Source organism: Thalia democratica, chromosome 5 (genome assembly GCF_965202585.1).
Source record: "Thalia democratica chromosome 5, ktThaDemo2.hap1.1, whole genome shotgun sequence".
Lineage (NCBI taxonomy): Eukaryota > Metazoa > Chordata > Thaliacea > Salpida > Salpidae > Thalia > Thalia democratica.
This window is the reverse complement of record NC_139169.1, coordinates 44,254,983-44,271,175: the sequence shown is the minus strand read 5'-3', so window position 1 is coordinate 44,271,175 and position 16,193 is coordinate 44,254,983. Positions and strand designations below refer to the sequence as shown.

Sequence of the window (16,193 nt, the reverse complement as noted above, 5' to 3'; positions counted from 1 at the left end):
GGTGCAATAATTTGTTTCACTAGGATCTTTTGTTAGCAAACGATTAAATATATATTTTGAACAGTTATTTATAATAACAATTTCAGAGTTTAAATTCTTTATGATAGTTTGTGTGAAATAAAAAATACCGTACATATTTAGAAAAAGAAAAATCTTATTTTTTTTAGATAAAAAACCAAAGTAAAACTAAATATTTTAGTTTAATAATGTAGTTTTACATTCTAGTTTTGCTATAAGAAAACTACTGCCATAAAAACATTAACAAAATTTAAACTCAAAATTTATCAGTATAATAAAAAAAACTAAGTTAACATAGTAATAGAATAATTATTTTTTATGAGTATAAAATTTTACAGTTATATAAAAAAATAATAAATTTTTATAATCACCCTTTACTTAGTAATTTTTTTAGCAGCATTGTATCATTTTTTTTTTTATACAGAGCTCTTAAAATTATTTTCCTACCAAATTTTTGATAACTAGCTCTAGTTTATTTAAATAACAATAAAATTATTATTTTTTTATTATCTTTTGAAATTCATTTAGGACTCCAAACCAAAAACTAACAAAATAAAGTTTTAAAAGTAAATAAAGATAAATGTCGTTTTTAACCATAAAATATTAAGGCCATAAGGGGAAGGATGGAATTTTTTTTTATAATTTCGTTTATTTTGTAGACTTTCAACCAAGCTAACATTTTTTAATCGGTTTTAAAAGTTCAAGTTATTTTTATCATATTATAGATATATGGCGGAAATTTTAATAGGTACCTTATGGGAGAAGCAAATTAAAACGACGAAAAAAAAACTATTTAATCAAAATTTTGTTTTTTACAGTTTTTAAGATTTTTTTTTCAAAACGCCTCCGCTTAATTTTTATACATAAATGAACAAATTCTCAAATTATTTTTTTATTCTTTTTGTACAAACATTTAAGATAAATTTTAAAAGTACCTATAGAGCATTTTTCAATTAATAATTTAAAGCATTTAGTTTAAATAAGCTTAGGAGAAGAAAGAATTATGTTTACAGGGTTGCTACAAAACCTGGAATTCGACAGATTAGGCTAAAATACCTGGAATTTGAGAAATTTTGAATAAAAAACCTGGAAAAACGTGGAGTTTTAAACAATTTTTACATATAAGTAGTAAAGTATTGATTTAACATGAAAAATCTACCATATAGATAAAATTTTTTGTCATCATTAAACTTTATATTTTATTAAAAAACACATTAAAAGTAGCTTTGAAGTATTTTTTTGATGTTGTTATAATACTTAACATAGTTTTAAACCTTAAACTTAACTTAAACTAAAAATAGACCCAAAGACGTATAATTACAAAAACTTGAAAGAAATTTCTCAAATACCAGTGGCAACCCTGTGTTTAGTTCTTAAAGTTTTAAGAAAATTTGAAAATAAAAATAACCCTATACACCTTTAATTGGAGACATTTTACAAAACTGACTTTGACCACTTTCTCCTTGAACCCAATTGAAGACTCTAATTGTTACGCTTAAAACAAAAAATATACAACTAAGTTCTATAAAAAAATACTTATAATTCATACTTAAATCCCTGAAATAAAAGCTAATTTTAATTTAAAAAAAATTAAACATAATTTTATGACCTCAAAAGCCTTAAAAATCTAAATAACTACTGATTAATTTACCAAGTTAATTTATCCAAATAAACCACACAGGATGGCAGACTAGAAGTAAATGACCAGTTAATAGAAGTGAATGGAAATTCGTTGTTAGGAATATCAAATGAACAAGCTTTGAATGTACTAAAGACGTGCATGATGATTGAGAACAGCAGTGTTATACAGGTTAGATAAAAAAAAAAATAATTGAGTTTAAAAAAAATAAAAATCTCCTATTTGGTCTTAGGTTTTTGATGTTTTATAAACATTAAGAAACAAGTATCTGATGATAACATTTTAAACTATTCTTTGGTTGCTTAACATTTGCCGTCAAGTTTTTTTTTTTTGCAATTGGTATCGTGGTTTTATAACGATCTTAGTAAAGTTACGTCCTTTACTGTTAAAATAAAAAGCATTTATTTAGTTTACGTTATTTTTTCATTATAAAATTAATTAGTGTTTTTATTTCAAATTTTAAATGTAAAAGGTAAATATCATTTAGAATATTTTTTTTTAGTATATTACATATTCTACATAAGTTATTTACTAACAAAATTTCGACTGTTATCGAAAAAACTGCTATATATTTTTTCATCATTGAATAAGCACTAGAATGCATCGCACTACCATCAACAACAGTCCATGTAATTTTCTTCGACCTGGTTTCGTCCTCATTAGAAGTTACTAGTGAGTCTTAATTACGACAAAACCAGGTCGCAGAGTGTCACATGGACTGTTTTAAATGGTCGTCAGTGCGTTCTGGTGTCTACATAAATTATAAAAATCTTCGCTTGTAGTGAAAAAGAGTAAATTAAAATCTTATAAGCAGATTTTTTTCCAAGGGTAAAATTTTAAATTTATAAATATTAAAACTATCAGAAAAAATAAGTGTAAACATGCTTTTTGACTTAAGATTTGCTTTGTTTTTAACGAATAACAACAAAAGATCATTAGTGTTATATTACAAGTTTTGAAAATAACAATAAAAATATAATAAAACTTTTACAACATTAAATTGTTAGGAATGATAGAATTTTAAATTTTCGTTGTAATGTTTTACTTAAAAAAAAATTTTTTTAATACTAATATTTAAGCATTTTAGGCTATGATGTAACTAAATAAAATGGATTTACATTTTATTAAGTTTATTGTACATTTGTAAACAACTTACATTTTTTAAGTATTGTGTTTGTTTAACTGAAAAATTTGTTTGCTTTTTCTGCTAACTAAACTAACTTTTGAACTTATTGTGTGGTTTAACTTGAATGTTTGTTTTACATTGTAAGTTTTAGTATAGTTTCATGTCTTTGGAGTAAGTTTGTTACAAAATTTTTTTTAGAGCTAGTTAATAAATTCATGTTAAAATAAACAGTTAAAGAGTACAAAGTCTTGTAAAATTGTAAATGCTCAACTTTTTGAAAGTTTAAATTACTGAAAATACAGTAGTGTTTTTAAAGTTGTTGTTATGCTTCATTAAATTATTACGTCACAATTACTTACTAAGGTGTGAAATTTAAACAGAGTTTTTGTTAGATGCAACAATTTTTTTATATATAATAATTTAAAAACACCAATAAAAATGTTCAATAGGAGATTGGTTATTAATCATAAAAAGCAGTCGCAAAAATAAAAAAATAAGTATATTACTAAGTGAAAATAAACGATAGGTGGTAGTTACGCGACGTAGCAACATGAATACAACAAATCTATCAAGTAATTTTGATAACAAATCAATGGGAAGTAGTTTGGAGTATATTCATACCAGTAGTGAGAATAATATAAGTTCTAACGAAGAACTGCACGACATTAACGATGATGCAGGTTTGTTTAGAAAAAAAGAAGATTAATTAAAATGTAATCAAAATATTCTTGTTGGTTTTTATGACATGTTTACTAAAAGTAGTATTGATATGCTGTGTTTTATGTTTAAAGATATTTTTGTTCTAGAGGTTATAAGTGTACATTTTATAACAAAAAACTTTAATTACTTGCTAACCCTATTTCTTTTTGCTAACTTAAAAAATTATTAATGATTTTGTTGAAATCTACTTTTGGTCTGTTTTTTGTATTACAACGTACTGGTTTTTTCGGATTTCTGAAATCAATATTTTTAATGTTAATAATTTTATATAAACTATAAATACTTAAGATTTTGTGAATTAAAAGCTTTTTAAAAGTTTAATGCATTATACAATAACAAAAGTTAGTTTTTAAGATGATTTAGCTTAAAATAACTATTTTTATTTTTAAGAATGTTTATTGATTAGAAAGTTTGTGTTAAAATATAAATACTTTATATAACTTTGCATTTGTATACTTTTTAAAATTTAGTATATTTATTTATTATTAAAATAATAGATAATTAATTCGAAACTAAACCAACAAGTTCTGAAAATTTATCAATTTTTAGGTGTAACTTTTTTATACTACTTTAAGTTTACTTATTTTTTCAATACTACCAACAGAGTCAGCAATATCCAGATTTAACAGAGATTCGATTTACCGACAATCGGTAAGCGAAAAGCGTAGAATTAACCGAAGTGGTGGTGATGGATCCAGTGGCAGATTTATTATAAGTATGTATTATTAACTATCATGTTTATTGTGATTGATTTTTTGAAAAATTTTAATTTAGTATCTGTTTTAGTATTTAGACTCTAACAGAAAACTTTATTACTAATTGAAGAAAATATTAAACCAGTTTATAAATTATTCTTAATAATAATCTAAAAACATCATAATCATTTTTTTATGAAATCTATGAAAATTCAACGACTGTATATTTTTAATGGTCGTACTTAGATTTATTTTCTTTTATTTTTGATAATATAGAATGTTATTTCAATGCTCCTTGAATTTTCGAGTTATAATTAGTTTCTTAACAAATGGTCAAAACGTTTTAATATTTTCAGTACTTGTTTAGTTTAGTAAAATTTAGCTATCTAAATAAATGTTCCCTAAAAAATTGTTAGAAGGTTTTATACGTAATGGTTGTAAAGGTTTGTTGTTTTGTTAAATAAATATATTTAACGAAAAAGAAAAGACAATCTGTTTTTGTAAATAAAATACTAATGATTAAAATGTTTAAAAATCGGCTCTTAATTTTAGTTAACTATTTTTATTTTAAAGCGTTCATATTTATTAAACATTTTTTAGATTCCAACAACAGTAGTCAAAGAAAGTATCCGATTTCAGGTGAGTATAAAAATAAACCAGCATCTTATCTCAATTTTTAAAATTAGTAAGCATAATAATTGATGATTATAATTGTTTCAGTTTCGTCACTTCAAGCAGAAGAAGAAAAAGATAAATTTAAAAAATCAAATTCTTTAGAATCACTCAGCAAAATTATCAACCCAAATAGAATAGAAAAATGTAAGATTTAAACTGAGACTTTTACAGTATTTTAATGCCAAAAAATTAAAATCTAAACACCTTTTTGAATAATATTCTAAAGTTTATTTAAAGATTATTTAAATATAACAAAAACAAAGAATTGTATTTTTTTTTCAATTTTAAAATAAAGTTTCGCTGGAAGCTATATTTTTGTAATAATTGGATAATTGAGTGTGACTTTTTTGTTATGGAAATAAAAGTTAACCTTACCAGTGTATTAAAAGAATTTATTATAAAAGTATACATGGATAAAAATATGTTTTTTGTATATATATATATTTATTTTTGAAAATAATGTACTAGAGTTTTTATACGACTTAAAGTAAGTTAATTTGTTAATGCATGTTTTTGTAAACCATCTGCAGGAAAAAAACTGAATAATAAAAAAAAGTATTTAAAATTCCAACTTTTTTTTGTTGTTCACTTATAAAAATTTCTTAAAATTATCTAAATTTTCTGCCACAGCAAACTACGGAATGAAGAAAAAACTTTCAAATTCTATGGAAAACTTACTGAGTGAAAAACCTGTAAGTTTTTAATATTTATATAAGTTTATTTTATAAAGATTTTTAAATTCCATAAAGTATAATAATAATTGTTTCAATACTCATTTTTTACTAGTTAATAAATTAATCCTAAAACAATAAAGTTGTAATTAATTTTCGTTATACAAGCTTTTAAATAAGAAACATTCACAAACTATAATACCACACAAAATATCGCTAGTTTTTATTTTAAATATTGACGCTTAAACTTTGATAAAAATAACATTAGTTTTAAGAAAAGAGTTCTAGTACTTAAGTTTATAATGATTTTAAATAAAGTCATATATAATAGAGAAGTGGTTCTTAAAATTTAAGTTTTCAAAACAGCTTGATACTTTACAAACAACTTTAACTATTTATTTATGATTTGTTATTAAATAAAATTAAAATAAAATATTTTGTATTTTAATTATACATATATATCTAACTCATTATTAAAAAGTAATTGACAATAGGAATAAACTGTAATAGTTTACTTACTTTTAAAAAGTTTAAGCACAGATTACTTTTAATTTTATAAGTAAAAAACTTTAATATTTGTATGTAACTTTTTATTATATATATTGTTAATATAGTTTCCTAACATTAATAATTTTTATTTGTGCATGCTTTTTCGTTTTTATAAATGTGCTTTAACAACTTTTGTAATTTAGTTAAATTAGTATGTATAACAATCTTATTATTAAAATTTCCTCCAGTATTAATTAAAAAAATTGCAATACTTTAGAGAAGCACGTTTTTTTACTACAATGAAAAAAATGTTATTCGTCAAAAATAAAAACATATTTTCATAGATTAGCATAAACTTGCATACCACGCATTTTTGAATGCAGTCATACAAATCTACTTCATTCATAAATACTTCTTTGTACTCTAAAATGTAGTGTAATTGATTATGCAACTTTTTCTAAAGATATTTGATTTTTTGTTTACTTTTATAGTTATATGTCTTACTTTTCGTTTAATAATTAAACCTGTTAGAATACTACTGTCTTTTGTTTAGTGCCTAAGTATTTTAAGTGCTGTTTCGAGTGCATTTTATGTATTTGAAGTCGATATTTCTAGCTTTAGAAATTTTTTGTTGTGTTTTTTTTTCTTGTTTTAGTCGACTATATATAAAAAAATCAATAATGAATAAAGAAAAATAAGTATTGTTAAATTTTTATGGTCATTAAATGCTCTGTTATAAAGTAGTTAAAAAATATTTTACGATTGAAAGTTATAACTATTATGTTTATTAAAGTAAAACATAATTAATCTAAGTTATAATAACGAAAATCTAAGTTAAGTAATTTTGTAATATATATGACGGTAATACCTTCAAAATATTATTTTATTTATTTAAACTTAATACAGTACGATAAAACATGGAGCTTTTTCATATCAGATTATTAAAAAGTTCTTATGACTGTTATTTTTGATAAATTTCTCAACAAAGTTATCAATATTTTTTTTAAATGAAATAACTGAAAGGAATCTATTAACAATTAGAAATGTTTTAAAAGACAATTTTTACAATTTTTTTTTGTTAAAGTTATTTTTAGATAATTAGACCTAATTTTATAAATAAAATTAGATATTGGAAATTTATTTATCAATCAGATATTAAAATTAACTTTATATTATTATTATTTTTAGACGTCCCTAATTGGAAAACCAGTTGCAAGATCTTACACTCCGCATAAATTTATGAACGAAAGTTTCAAAGCAGCAATTGATCAAAGCTCTGGTTTGTCATATTTTCATATAAACTAGTATTTATAATAGATTGAATAAAACGATTAGTCAAAAGTTTAAGTACTATTGGCTTCAATAAAAATTGTTTTAACGAGTAGATTTTTAAATGAATGTAAACTTTGTCTGATTTTTATATACTTGTTTATTTATTTAATTTGTATTGTGTTTGGTTTTTTTTGCTGCAAAGTTTTTAAGTAATAATGTACTACTACGGTCTTATACAGTGTTGTTAGTAGTGTGCTTACTTTGCTGCATTGATAACTGTACAATACATTAAAAAAAATTCTTATAAGTATGTATTCTACTTTACTTTACTTTTTCAAAACGCCATCATACTTTTAGTTTTCAAGTATCAAAATATTGGTTTTATTTGAATAAGTATTATTGTTAAAAATCTAGTGAACTTTATTTAATCATCAGTGTTCGAATGTTCACAATATTTCAAAAATTTGCAAATCACTGACGACGATACTACCACTAGAGTTTTAAATAGTTATAGAAAAATGTATCTTGTGGGTAGGTGTCAAATATGCAAGAAGGTTCACTTTTGCACAATGACACTTTTATACGAAGACACTTTAACGGCTTTAACTTTTTAAATTAAATTGTTTATTTTTTTATTGATAATTTGTTTATTATTATTCTATTTACTATCACTGTTACCCCTAACCGTTACCGTTGGTGGTTAACTTTTTTTTTGTCTTAATTATTAATATTTCTTTTTTTTTTACTATCACTCTACCCTTAACCCTTACCCATGGTCAGTATCTTTGTCTAATTATTTTTTTCTTTTCATTCATTTTTAACATTATTTATTTATTTTTATTACTATCACTGCTAACCCTTTCCCTTGGTCGGTAATTTTTTCATAATTAGTTTTTTTCTCTTTATTTATTCTATATATTTTTTATTCTTGTACAAAAGTGTCTTCTTGCAAAAGTGTCATTCCGTGCAAAAATGTCCTCGTGCGTATTTTACCCGTCCTCGTATCTTGTATACTTATTCTGTTAGGTGATTTTTTTGAAGTTTATATAGAGGTAATGTGATTGCAGCAGATTTTATCCATATATAACATCTTGATTTTACTTAAGTTTCAAATAATCTTATAGAGAAATAAGTTTTACTTGTACTTTTTTAAGTGGTTTTTTAAGTCTTACATTTTTAATAGTAATGGTGCTTTAACTAATAAGTATGTTTGTTTAATCAAATCAGAATATTCTAAATATGCAAGTCAGTTTATGGGCATTCTTTTCTATACTAGTTCATTTTAAAGTGTATACATGAATTTGTAGACTGCATAGAATTTGTTTTATTGTGAACATAGCGTGAAATAGATCTAGTTCTTTATTAGTTTTAGTATAATTTACTAATAATTTTTTTAACCATAGTTTAATTAAAATGTATACTAAAAAAGTGTTGAGTAAAAAATCAAGCTTCCACTTATTTTTTTTCTCCAGTAATTTTTTGTGCGTAGTCTTTCAAAAACTTTAGGGCTGCTGTACTTGTACTGTACTAGTCTTTGCAAATAAATTTTATAATACTTTTACAATTTAACTACTTTTTGACTTGAATTAACTGTAAGCAGAGCTTGCATACGTATCAATTACGACTGAAGATACTACATCAATTTGATTTAAATGAATTTAAGGCTTATGTTTTGTAATATTAATTAAGTACTACCTATTATTTATGATCCTTTTATATTAATTTTTATAAAAGCCATTGTTACGACCTTGAACGACTTCAAATCACTATGGTAAATAAAAATACAACGCTGTTTCCCAACACTGCTTGATTTATTTCTTATATTTTCAATTTTAATTAGTGTATATATTTTTATTTCGTACAAATAAAGTATATGTTTTATAATTAAGTATCTCTAGTATACGCATGTAAATTAAATTTCTTAAAGTAATAACATATGTTTACACCTTCAACGCCAAATTTAAGTCATTTTTAGTTAGTGCTAGTTTATTTAGTATAGGTTTATTCAAATGTTTTAGTATACAAGGAATTTTTTGGAAAATACAATATATTTTTTCCTTAAATTGTTTTATTTTTGCAGCTTTGTTATTTGTTTTGCGTTTAAATATGAAAATTATTAGAAACCAGATTAATAACATGTAATTTTTTTAAACTTTAGTAAATAAAAAAACTTACTTCTATTGTTTTTGCAGTTTCTTCTGTTAGCAAAGAATCACATACGAGTTCAACAATTTTCCAAATGCGAAAGTTAGTTTTAATATTATTAGTATTTAACTTATCTTTCAAAATTATGTTATTTGAATATTTTCTACAGACCTAAACACGTTAAAAGAAACAATGAAAACAAAAAGTTAGTTTTAATAAATATTTTTTCTTAATATTTTCTTTCAACTGCAAAGTATTTTAAAGTTCTAAAATTTTATAAAAAGTTCTACGATAAGTAGTTAATTTTATTTTTACTTTGATTAAAGCAGTCGTTATTTTTTTGGTAAAAGCAAATAAAAATAATTCTATATTGTTAACACTTTCAGTTTTTTTTTTGAGAAGTTAATAAAAATTCACTTGAACTAAATCAATCAAATATGTTAATATATATTTTAATAAATGATCAATTTTTTTGTAACTAATTTAACATAATACTTTATTTTAAAAATAACTTTTAATAACTTTGCAAAAATATATCTGCTATTTTAAAAACAAAATCTTAATAGAAGTTTTATTTATGAATAAATAATTAGACAAAATGACTTAACAAAAAAGGTAATATTTCATCAAGACCAGTTTATAATTGTGTACTATTAATTAAATCAGATTTTTATAGTAAACGCTGTTAATTTATACTTCTTTCAGGCATAGAAACAGAGAGCAAACTCCCCATAAACCTCAAATAAGAAGCAGTTCACAAGGTAGAAATGCCGCCAGGAAAGTTTGTACTAATTTTAAAAATATATCAGTTGTTTTAGTGATAATAAATAACAGCTAAAGTTTACTTAAATTAATAATATCTTTGAGTCACAACACTTTTCCTTTTGTTACTTATCAATTAATTTTTTAATAAGTCTGAGAAAATTGTTATAAAGTTGGTAGTATAATATTAAGAAATATTAGATATATTAATTATTTCATAGTATTCCTACATTGTTTTAATAAGTCAGGCATAATAAATGAAATATTGTTATGTTTTTTCACGTTTTATATACTTGTTGTTTTCAATGATAACAATATAGTAACAATACCAATAAAAGTGACATATTCTGATTATTTTTGTTAATATTTACTATAATTATGGTTTTTTTTTAAGTTTTTTCAATGTATGTAGCCTAATGCCTTATAAGCTAACTCAGGATAGCTGAAAAATTTAAATTTTATTAATTTAAATACAGTTATGTCTGTAAATTAATTAAAAAGCAAGTATCAAAGTTTTGTACTTAAAACTTAAATTAATAATTTTAGTGTCTTGTAGTTATTTATGGCAGAAAATTTTATTGTAATGCAAGTTCAAAGTTAGAAAAAAATTAAACCTTTGTTGAGAAACCAAAACTTGTTTCCTTTAACAAATAGTAATTTTGTCAAACTTTTGTTTAATTATTTATATGGAAAGTTACATTAAGTTCTAATTGAAGAAGCCAACTGAATATTATTTTTAGAATTGCACACAAGCTTATATTGTGGTTTAAAAAGTCAACTCTATATACATAAAGACAAGTACATTATTAAACTTGAACAAACACATTACTTAATAATCATTATAGACTACTCTTACTTTTTTTTTAGTAAACTTGTATACATTAAAAAATATAAACAATATTTGAATAAAATAATATAAATATACCAACTAGTTTCTAAAAAGTAATATATTCTGTACAACGAAGTAGTAACCTTTTTAAGTACTAAAGTGTAATTACGCATTTTTTTGAATCGTCAAATTTTTTCTAGAGTCTGACAGACAGACTTCAATCGTGCGTTGATGCGGTTACTCCAAACATTAGAAACTCAGGTAGCTATGACGTAACTGTACCCGATGGGTCCGCTAAAAGATCTTCGAGGACGCTTCCACGTCGCCATGGAAACAGCAAGGACGATGTCAGTGTCGGGAAATCACCGAACAAACTCAACACTTCCCACGACAAAATACAAATGAGGTTTTTTCATTGCAAAATTTAAAAAAAATCATCTGTTTAAATTTTATATGTCTTTTTGTTTTATACATTAAGTTTGTTCTATGTATTTACTTTGATGGTTTTTAAAAAATTCAGAAGATTATATTTTGAGAATTTGGAAAGTAATGAAATAGTCTGATTAAATTGTATTATAATTTATAGTTCTCAAAATTAGTTACAAGTTTTTTTACATGTTTGCTTCCGTAAATATACAAGCTAAAATTTTTATAAAATTTTATTAATAATTTATTAACGAATATTAATTATGAGGTTTTCAGGAATTTAAAAATAAAACTTTGTCTTTTGATATTGACATTATTCACTGTATATTGTAGACTCAAATAATTATTAAAAATTTAAAAAGTAATTAACTAAAAAAGTAGTTACAATGTACCCATAGTTGTAAGAACAGTTTTTTTATTTCACTATTTTGTATATATTTTTTACACTAGTTCTATTAAGCTCATATAGAATTAAAATGATAATAATAATTCGAGTGATTTTGGTGGATATTTTCAATAACACTAAAATTAGTTTTTAAATCATCATCAAAACTGAGCTAAATATTTTTTTTAAATTTAAATAAAAATCAGATGGTTGAAACCTTCAAAAATTATACAAAACACAGAAAATGAAAATTGAGGTAAAAAAGCATGACTGCTTTTAACTAATCAATCAAAAGTTACTTTTTAAAACCTTTTATTTTTTCAATACACATCCTCATTTTGTAGGTATTTGTAAATAAATCTTCACTAAGTTGATTTCTTTTGTTATGTTGTTTTTTTATTTATTTAGTTAAATAAGTTCTTTACTTGGATTGATTAAGTCTGAATAAAAACTTTTTTCAATACGTGTTTTAAAAGCTACTCTATTTCGTATTAGTTTTTAAAGCTGTTTTACATTTTGTAAAGCTTATAAGTCACTTTTTTGATTGTAACAAAACATATGCATGTATTTTATCAATTAAAATTGTTTGAAATAAATTTAAAAAAAAATTATTTAAGAAATTTATTGATTTTATAATCATAAAAAAATTATTGTGATTATGATTCATTAAAAATATTAAAAATTACTAGCTAATAGTTTGTTAATACAGATCCTAACGAAACAAGTTCGTTGGAGTATACAATAATAACAACAGTTTGCACAGTATTTTTTTTTATTTAACTGACATATATTTCTCTGTGTTTAACAACTAATTTCCACTTTGTTAAAAAATGTAATGGTCAATTTTTAAAACTTTTAATAGCTGCGTGGAACTGGATTAGTTGTTAAACACAGAGAAACATATATCTTTTAATTAAATAAAGTAATGTGCAAATTGGTGTTATTATTATGATTTATTACTTGATCTTTGTTTAAAAGTTAGTCTAATTTTTATACCTATTTTCAAAGCTTTTTAAGTACATCATTAATTCTAATTTAAAATTACTACTTCTACTAATTTAATAAATCATGTTTTTCGTCCCTAATGTACTAGATTTTCATCAAAGAATTGTTGCATGGACTTATTGGTGGCGGCTTTTTTACTAAGTTAAAGCTGTAACATATAACAATTGATACTTTAAATATTTTGTATTAGGTTAAAAACTTATGTTCTCAAAACAATATTGAAATCAAAAGTTTGTACAAATGTTGATGTTGTTTATATTTATCAAACTTCTATACACAGTTTCAAAAGTGATAAATTAATATTTTATGCTTCTAAATAAAAATTCTACTAAATTTAAAGCAAAGTGAACATATACATTTAATAAATTAACTGTTTTATAGATGTTTTTTATGTGAAGAATATTTCTTTTACTCTAAGACTTATAAACAAAGGAATGTTTTGGTGCACAACGATTCTAATTCCAACATTTAAAAATTTTTAATTCTAATTATTTTTAAATTAATTTTGTAACTAATAGTTTTATTTGATTTTTTAAACATTTTAATTTTTTATTTATACATTCAGGAATACTTTTTTTTTTAATTTGTTTTTTGAGATATGTTTAAATGAAGTTTTAAAATTTATTAGAATGTAGTTAATTTTAGTATTTATAATTTTTTATTATGTAAAATTTTAGAAATGTTATTTTAGCATCAAAGTTTTATTAATTAAGATCTTCAGGAACCTTTTTTTTTTTCCTTTTTAGAATTTGTCCCCTTTAAGTTTTCAAAAAAGAGTTTGAATTGTCGGAATTAATATTGTCGTATTTTGAATTTTTTTAATGTAACCACAAGTATTCATTTGAAGATTTTCTTTTTTATAAATTTCTTTTAAAGCTTAAGAGTCTTTTAATAAATTCATTAATTTTCAACAATATTAGAACTAACAATTTCAAAATTTTTATTTATTACGATAATTTAGGTCCTAAAAGCTTGATTTCATTTAGTCATACAAATCTTGAATTTTGTTGTTTTTTAAACTTATCCTTTTTTGCACAATTAAAAGGCACGAATAAAAAAAAATATAGTGCAATTTTAACAAATTCACTAACTTGTATGTTAGTTTTTAGTTCTTTTCATTTGATCAAAAATTAAACAGACTTAGAATGTAAGTAGAAACAAGTTTATTTTAAACTAATAAATGAACTAGAAAAAATTTAACCTTTTAGTCTTCAGCAAAAAAGTACTTACAAAAAATATTCAATATGTAATTACAGTTTATAATTTTTACTGTTTTTTATGTTTTTAATACATTTTTTTTGTAATTTTTGTCAGAAAAAAAAGGTAAGAATTCAACAATTGACCGTAATAGTAATTTTATTTTGTCAGGAGTAAAAGCGCAATGGGTCAAGCAGTGAGACCAAAGTCTCAATACGATATGACGTCTCAATACGATATGACGTCTCAACCCAGCATCATGTCGTCACAAAAAACTGCCAAAAAAGTGTCAAATTTGCGCTGGAGAGTTCCGCAGGCGCGCAACATCATTGTGACGTCATCTACCAACCGGCTTGGGGAGGCACCTGTCCCCCTCCCGAGGAGAAACTTTCCCAAGCGTGACTTGACCAATCGTGACGTCAGCGATAGTTTGTTAACTCAGAGATCGTCTAGGATTTATTACGACGACTTTGATGACGTAACAGTTGACAGCAGCGGAAGAAAGTATTACGTTATAAATGATCAGATAAAAACCACTCAACCTTATCAGTTGTGACGTCATTATTAATATAATTGTGAAGTCATTTAGAATTTTTTTTATAACTCTTTTTTAATTATTATTTTTTCTTTTTTTCATTAAGTTTTAAAATGCTATCTATAATATTTACATTAGAATTATATGTATAAAACCTTTTATTTGGTTGAGAAAATTGTTTATCTTTTTACTATTTCAGCAACCTTTTAGAAAACTACAATAAAGTAGTAGTTTGTTGACAAATTAACTCTTGAATTGTACTGCAAAAAAATTTAAATTCCTATTTATTTCTATTCTAAACAAGATTTTTTTTCATATAGTTTTGGAATTGTTGATTATAGAAAAACTTTTTTTTTATAGTTCTACTTTTGATGTGTATTTATTAAGATACATTTATGCATATACAATAAACAAAGTGAGTTCTATGTTATTGTATACAATACAAGTTGTTACTAAAATTAAAATTCTAGTACTTTAAAATCTCCTTTAATTTAAATAAGGTTTATTTTTCATGAAAGAACCTTATTTAATATTGTTCTTCGAATCGAGCTTTAACTATTTTCATTAAGTGTCATTGTTATTTACAAACAACTTTGTAAGTTAAAACTGTGAAAAATTTCTGAGCTTATTTTTGGCAAAAACTTATCACTTCATATGTACATTTCCTCATTTAGAAACATTATTTATATTTTCATTTATTCTTTTTTTTTGTCTGCTACATGAAGTTGAAAGAAGCTTTTGAATTTATTATTCATATAAAATTATATAAATTTCTTACTTTGTTTGACTTTTGTATTTTCAAAAACATTCAAGTTAAACTGAAAATCATGTACACAAAACTTGTTATTTTTCTAAACAATATATTAGTATTTTAAACAAATAACTTTTATGTTTTATAAATGTCAAAGTTCTATACCATAGTGTTTAAATAGATTTGTTTGTTTGTAGAGTTTTTGTGTAATAAAATTTGTTTATAATTCTATCAAGTTCACAAACTTAATGTACTAGTCTGAAATTTAAAGCTTAGCATACTTAAAGATAAACTGTTATTTTAAAATATAGTAGTTTAATAACAAACAAGAAGGGTGGGTAAAACGTTTATTTAAAGTTAATTGTGTTCAAATAATAATATAAAACCGTAATATGAGTTTCATCAAATACTTTTAGAATTATAATTACCATTACAATAAGTGTAAAATTTAATATTAACAAAATTAGAACAAATTAGAAAATAAAAACTTTGCGATTAAGATAAGTATTTTGCTGCATATATACTTTTGCATATTTATAAAATTTCACATAAATATTAAGTCAAGGCAACGATTTAAAAGACCATAGTCGCTAGAGTCTGTACTGTGTCAAAGTTTATTGTTACATAGTTTATTTTATAGCACATTAAATATATGGCTGGAAAGAAATTATATTTATATTACTAACTTTCAAACTTAAATAAAACAAAAAATTTTAAAGTTTAGAAAACTGTGACAATGTATATTTGATTAAAAGTAGATTTTATTTTACTAAAAATATTTTTTTACTTGATTATAGTAACAATAAATTAAAAGTCTACATTACTGTGTGCTACATCTTGAACTACATATATA

General features: G+C 23.0%; 1 protein-coding gene across 3 annotated transcripts in view; it reads left to right on the top strand.

The window, feature by feature from the left end:
- LOC145835538 (partitioning defective 3 homolog) overlaps positions 1 to 15,250 on the top strand; it is a 30,989-nt gene extending 15,739 nt beyond the window's left edge. For 2 of the 3 annotated variants that reach the window (XM_082943185.1, XM_082943184.1), the window contains exons 17-28: positions 1,700 to 1,828; positions 3,310 to 3,463; positions 4,108 to 4,218; positions 4,799 to 4,837; positions 4,919 to 5,017; positions 5,504 to 5,565; positions 7,222 to 7,312; positions 9,498 to 9,552; positions 9,620 to 9,655; positions 10,156 to 10,231; positions 11,242 to 11,447; positions 14,226 to 15,250. In XM_082943185.1, the coding sequence (XP_082799311.1) occupies positions 1,700 to 1,828; positions 3,310 to 3,463; positions 4,108 to 4,218; positions 4,799 to 4,837; positions 4,919 to 5,017; positions 5,504 to 5,565; positions 7,222 to 7,312; positions 9,498 to 9,552; positions 9,620 to 9,655; positions 10,156 to 10,231; positions 11,242 to 11,447; positions 14,226 to 14,610 (1,443 nt within the window). In that variant the 3' untranslated portion in view covers positions 14,611 to 15,250. Of the gene's footprint in view, positions 1 to 1,699; positions 1,829 to 3,309; positions 3,464 to 4,107; positions 4,219 to 4,798; positions 4,838 to 4,918; positions 5,018 to 5,503; positions 5,566 to 7,221; positions 7,313 to 9,497; positions 9,553 to 9,619; positions 9,656 to 10,155; positions 10,232 to 11,241; positions 11,448 to 12,058; positions 12,109 to 14,225 lie in introns of all 3 variants that reach the window. The other variant, XM_082943186.1, reaches the window with a different exon arrangement.
- Positions 15,251 to 16,193: the final 943 nt, after the last annotated feature.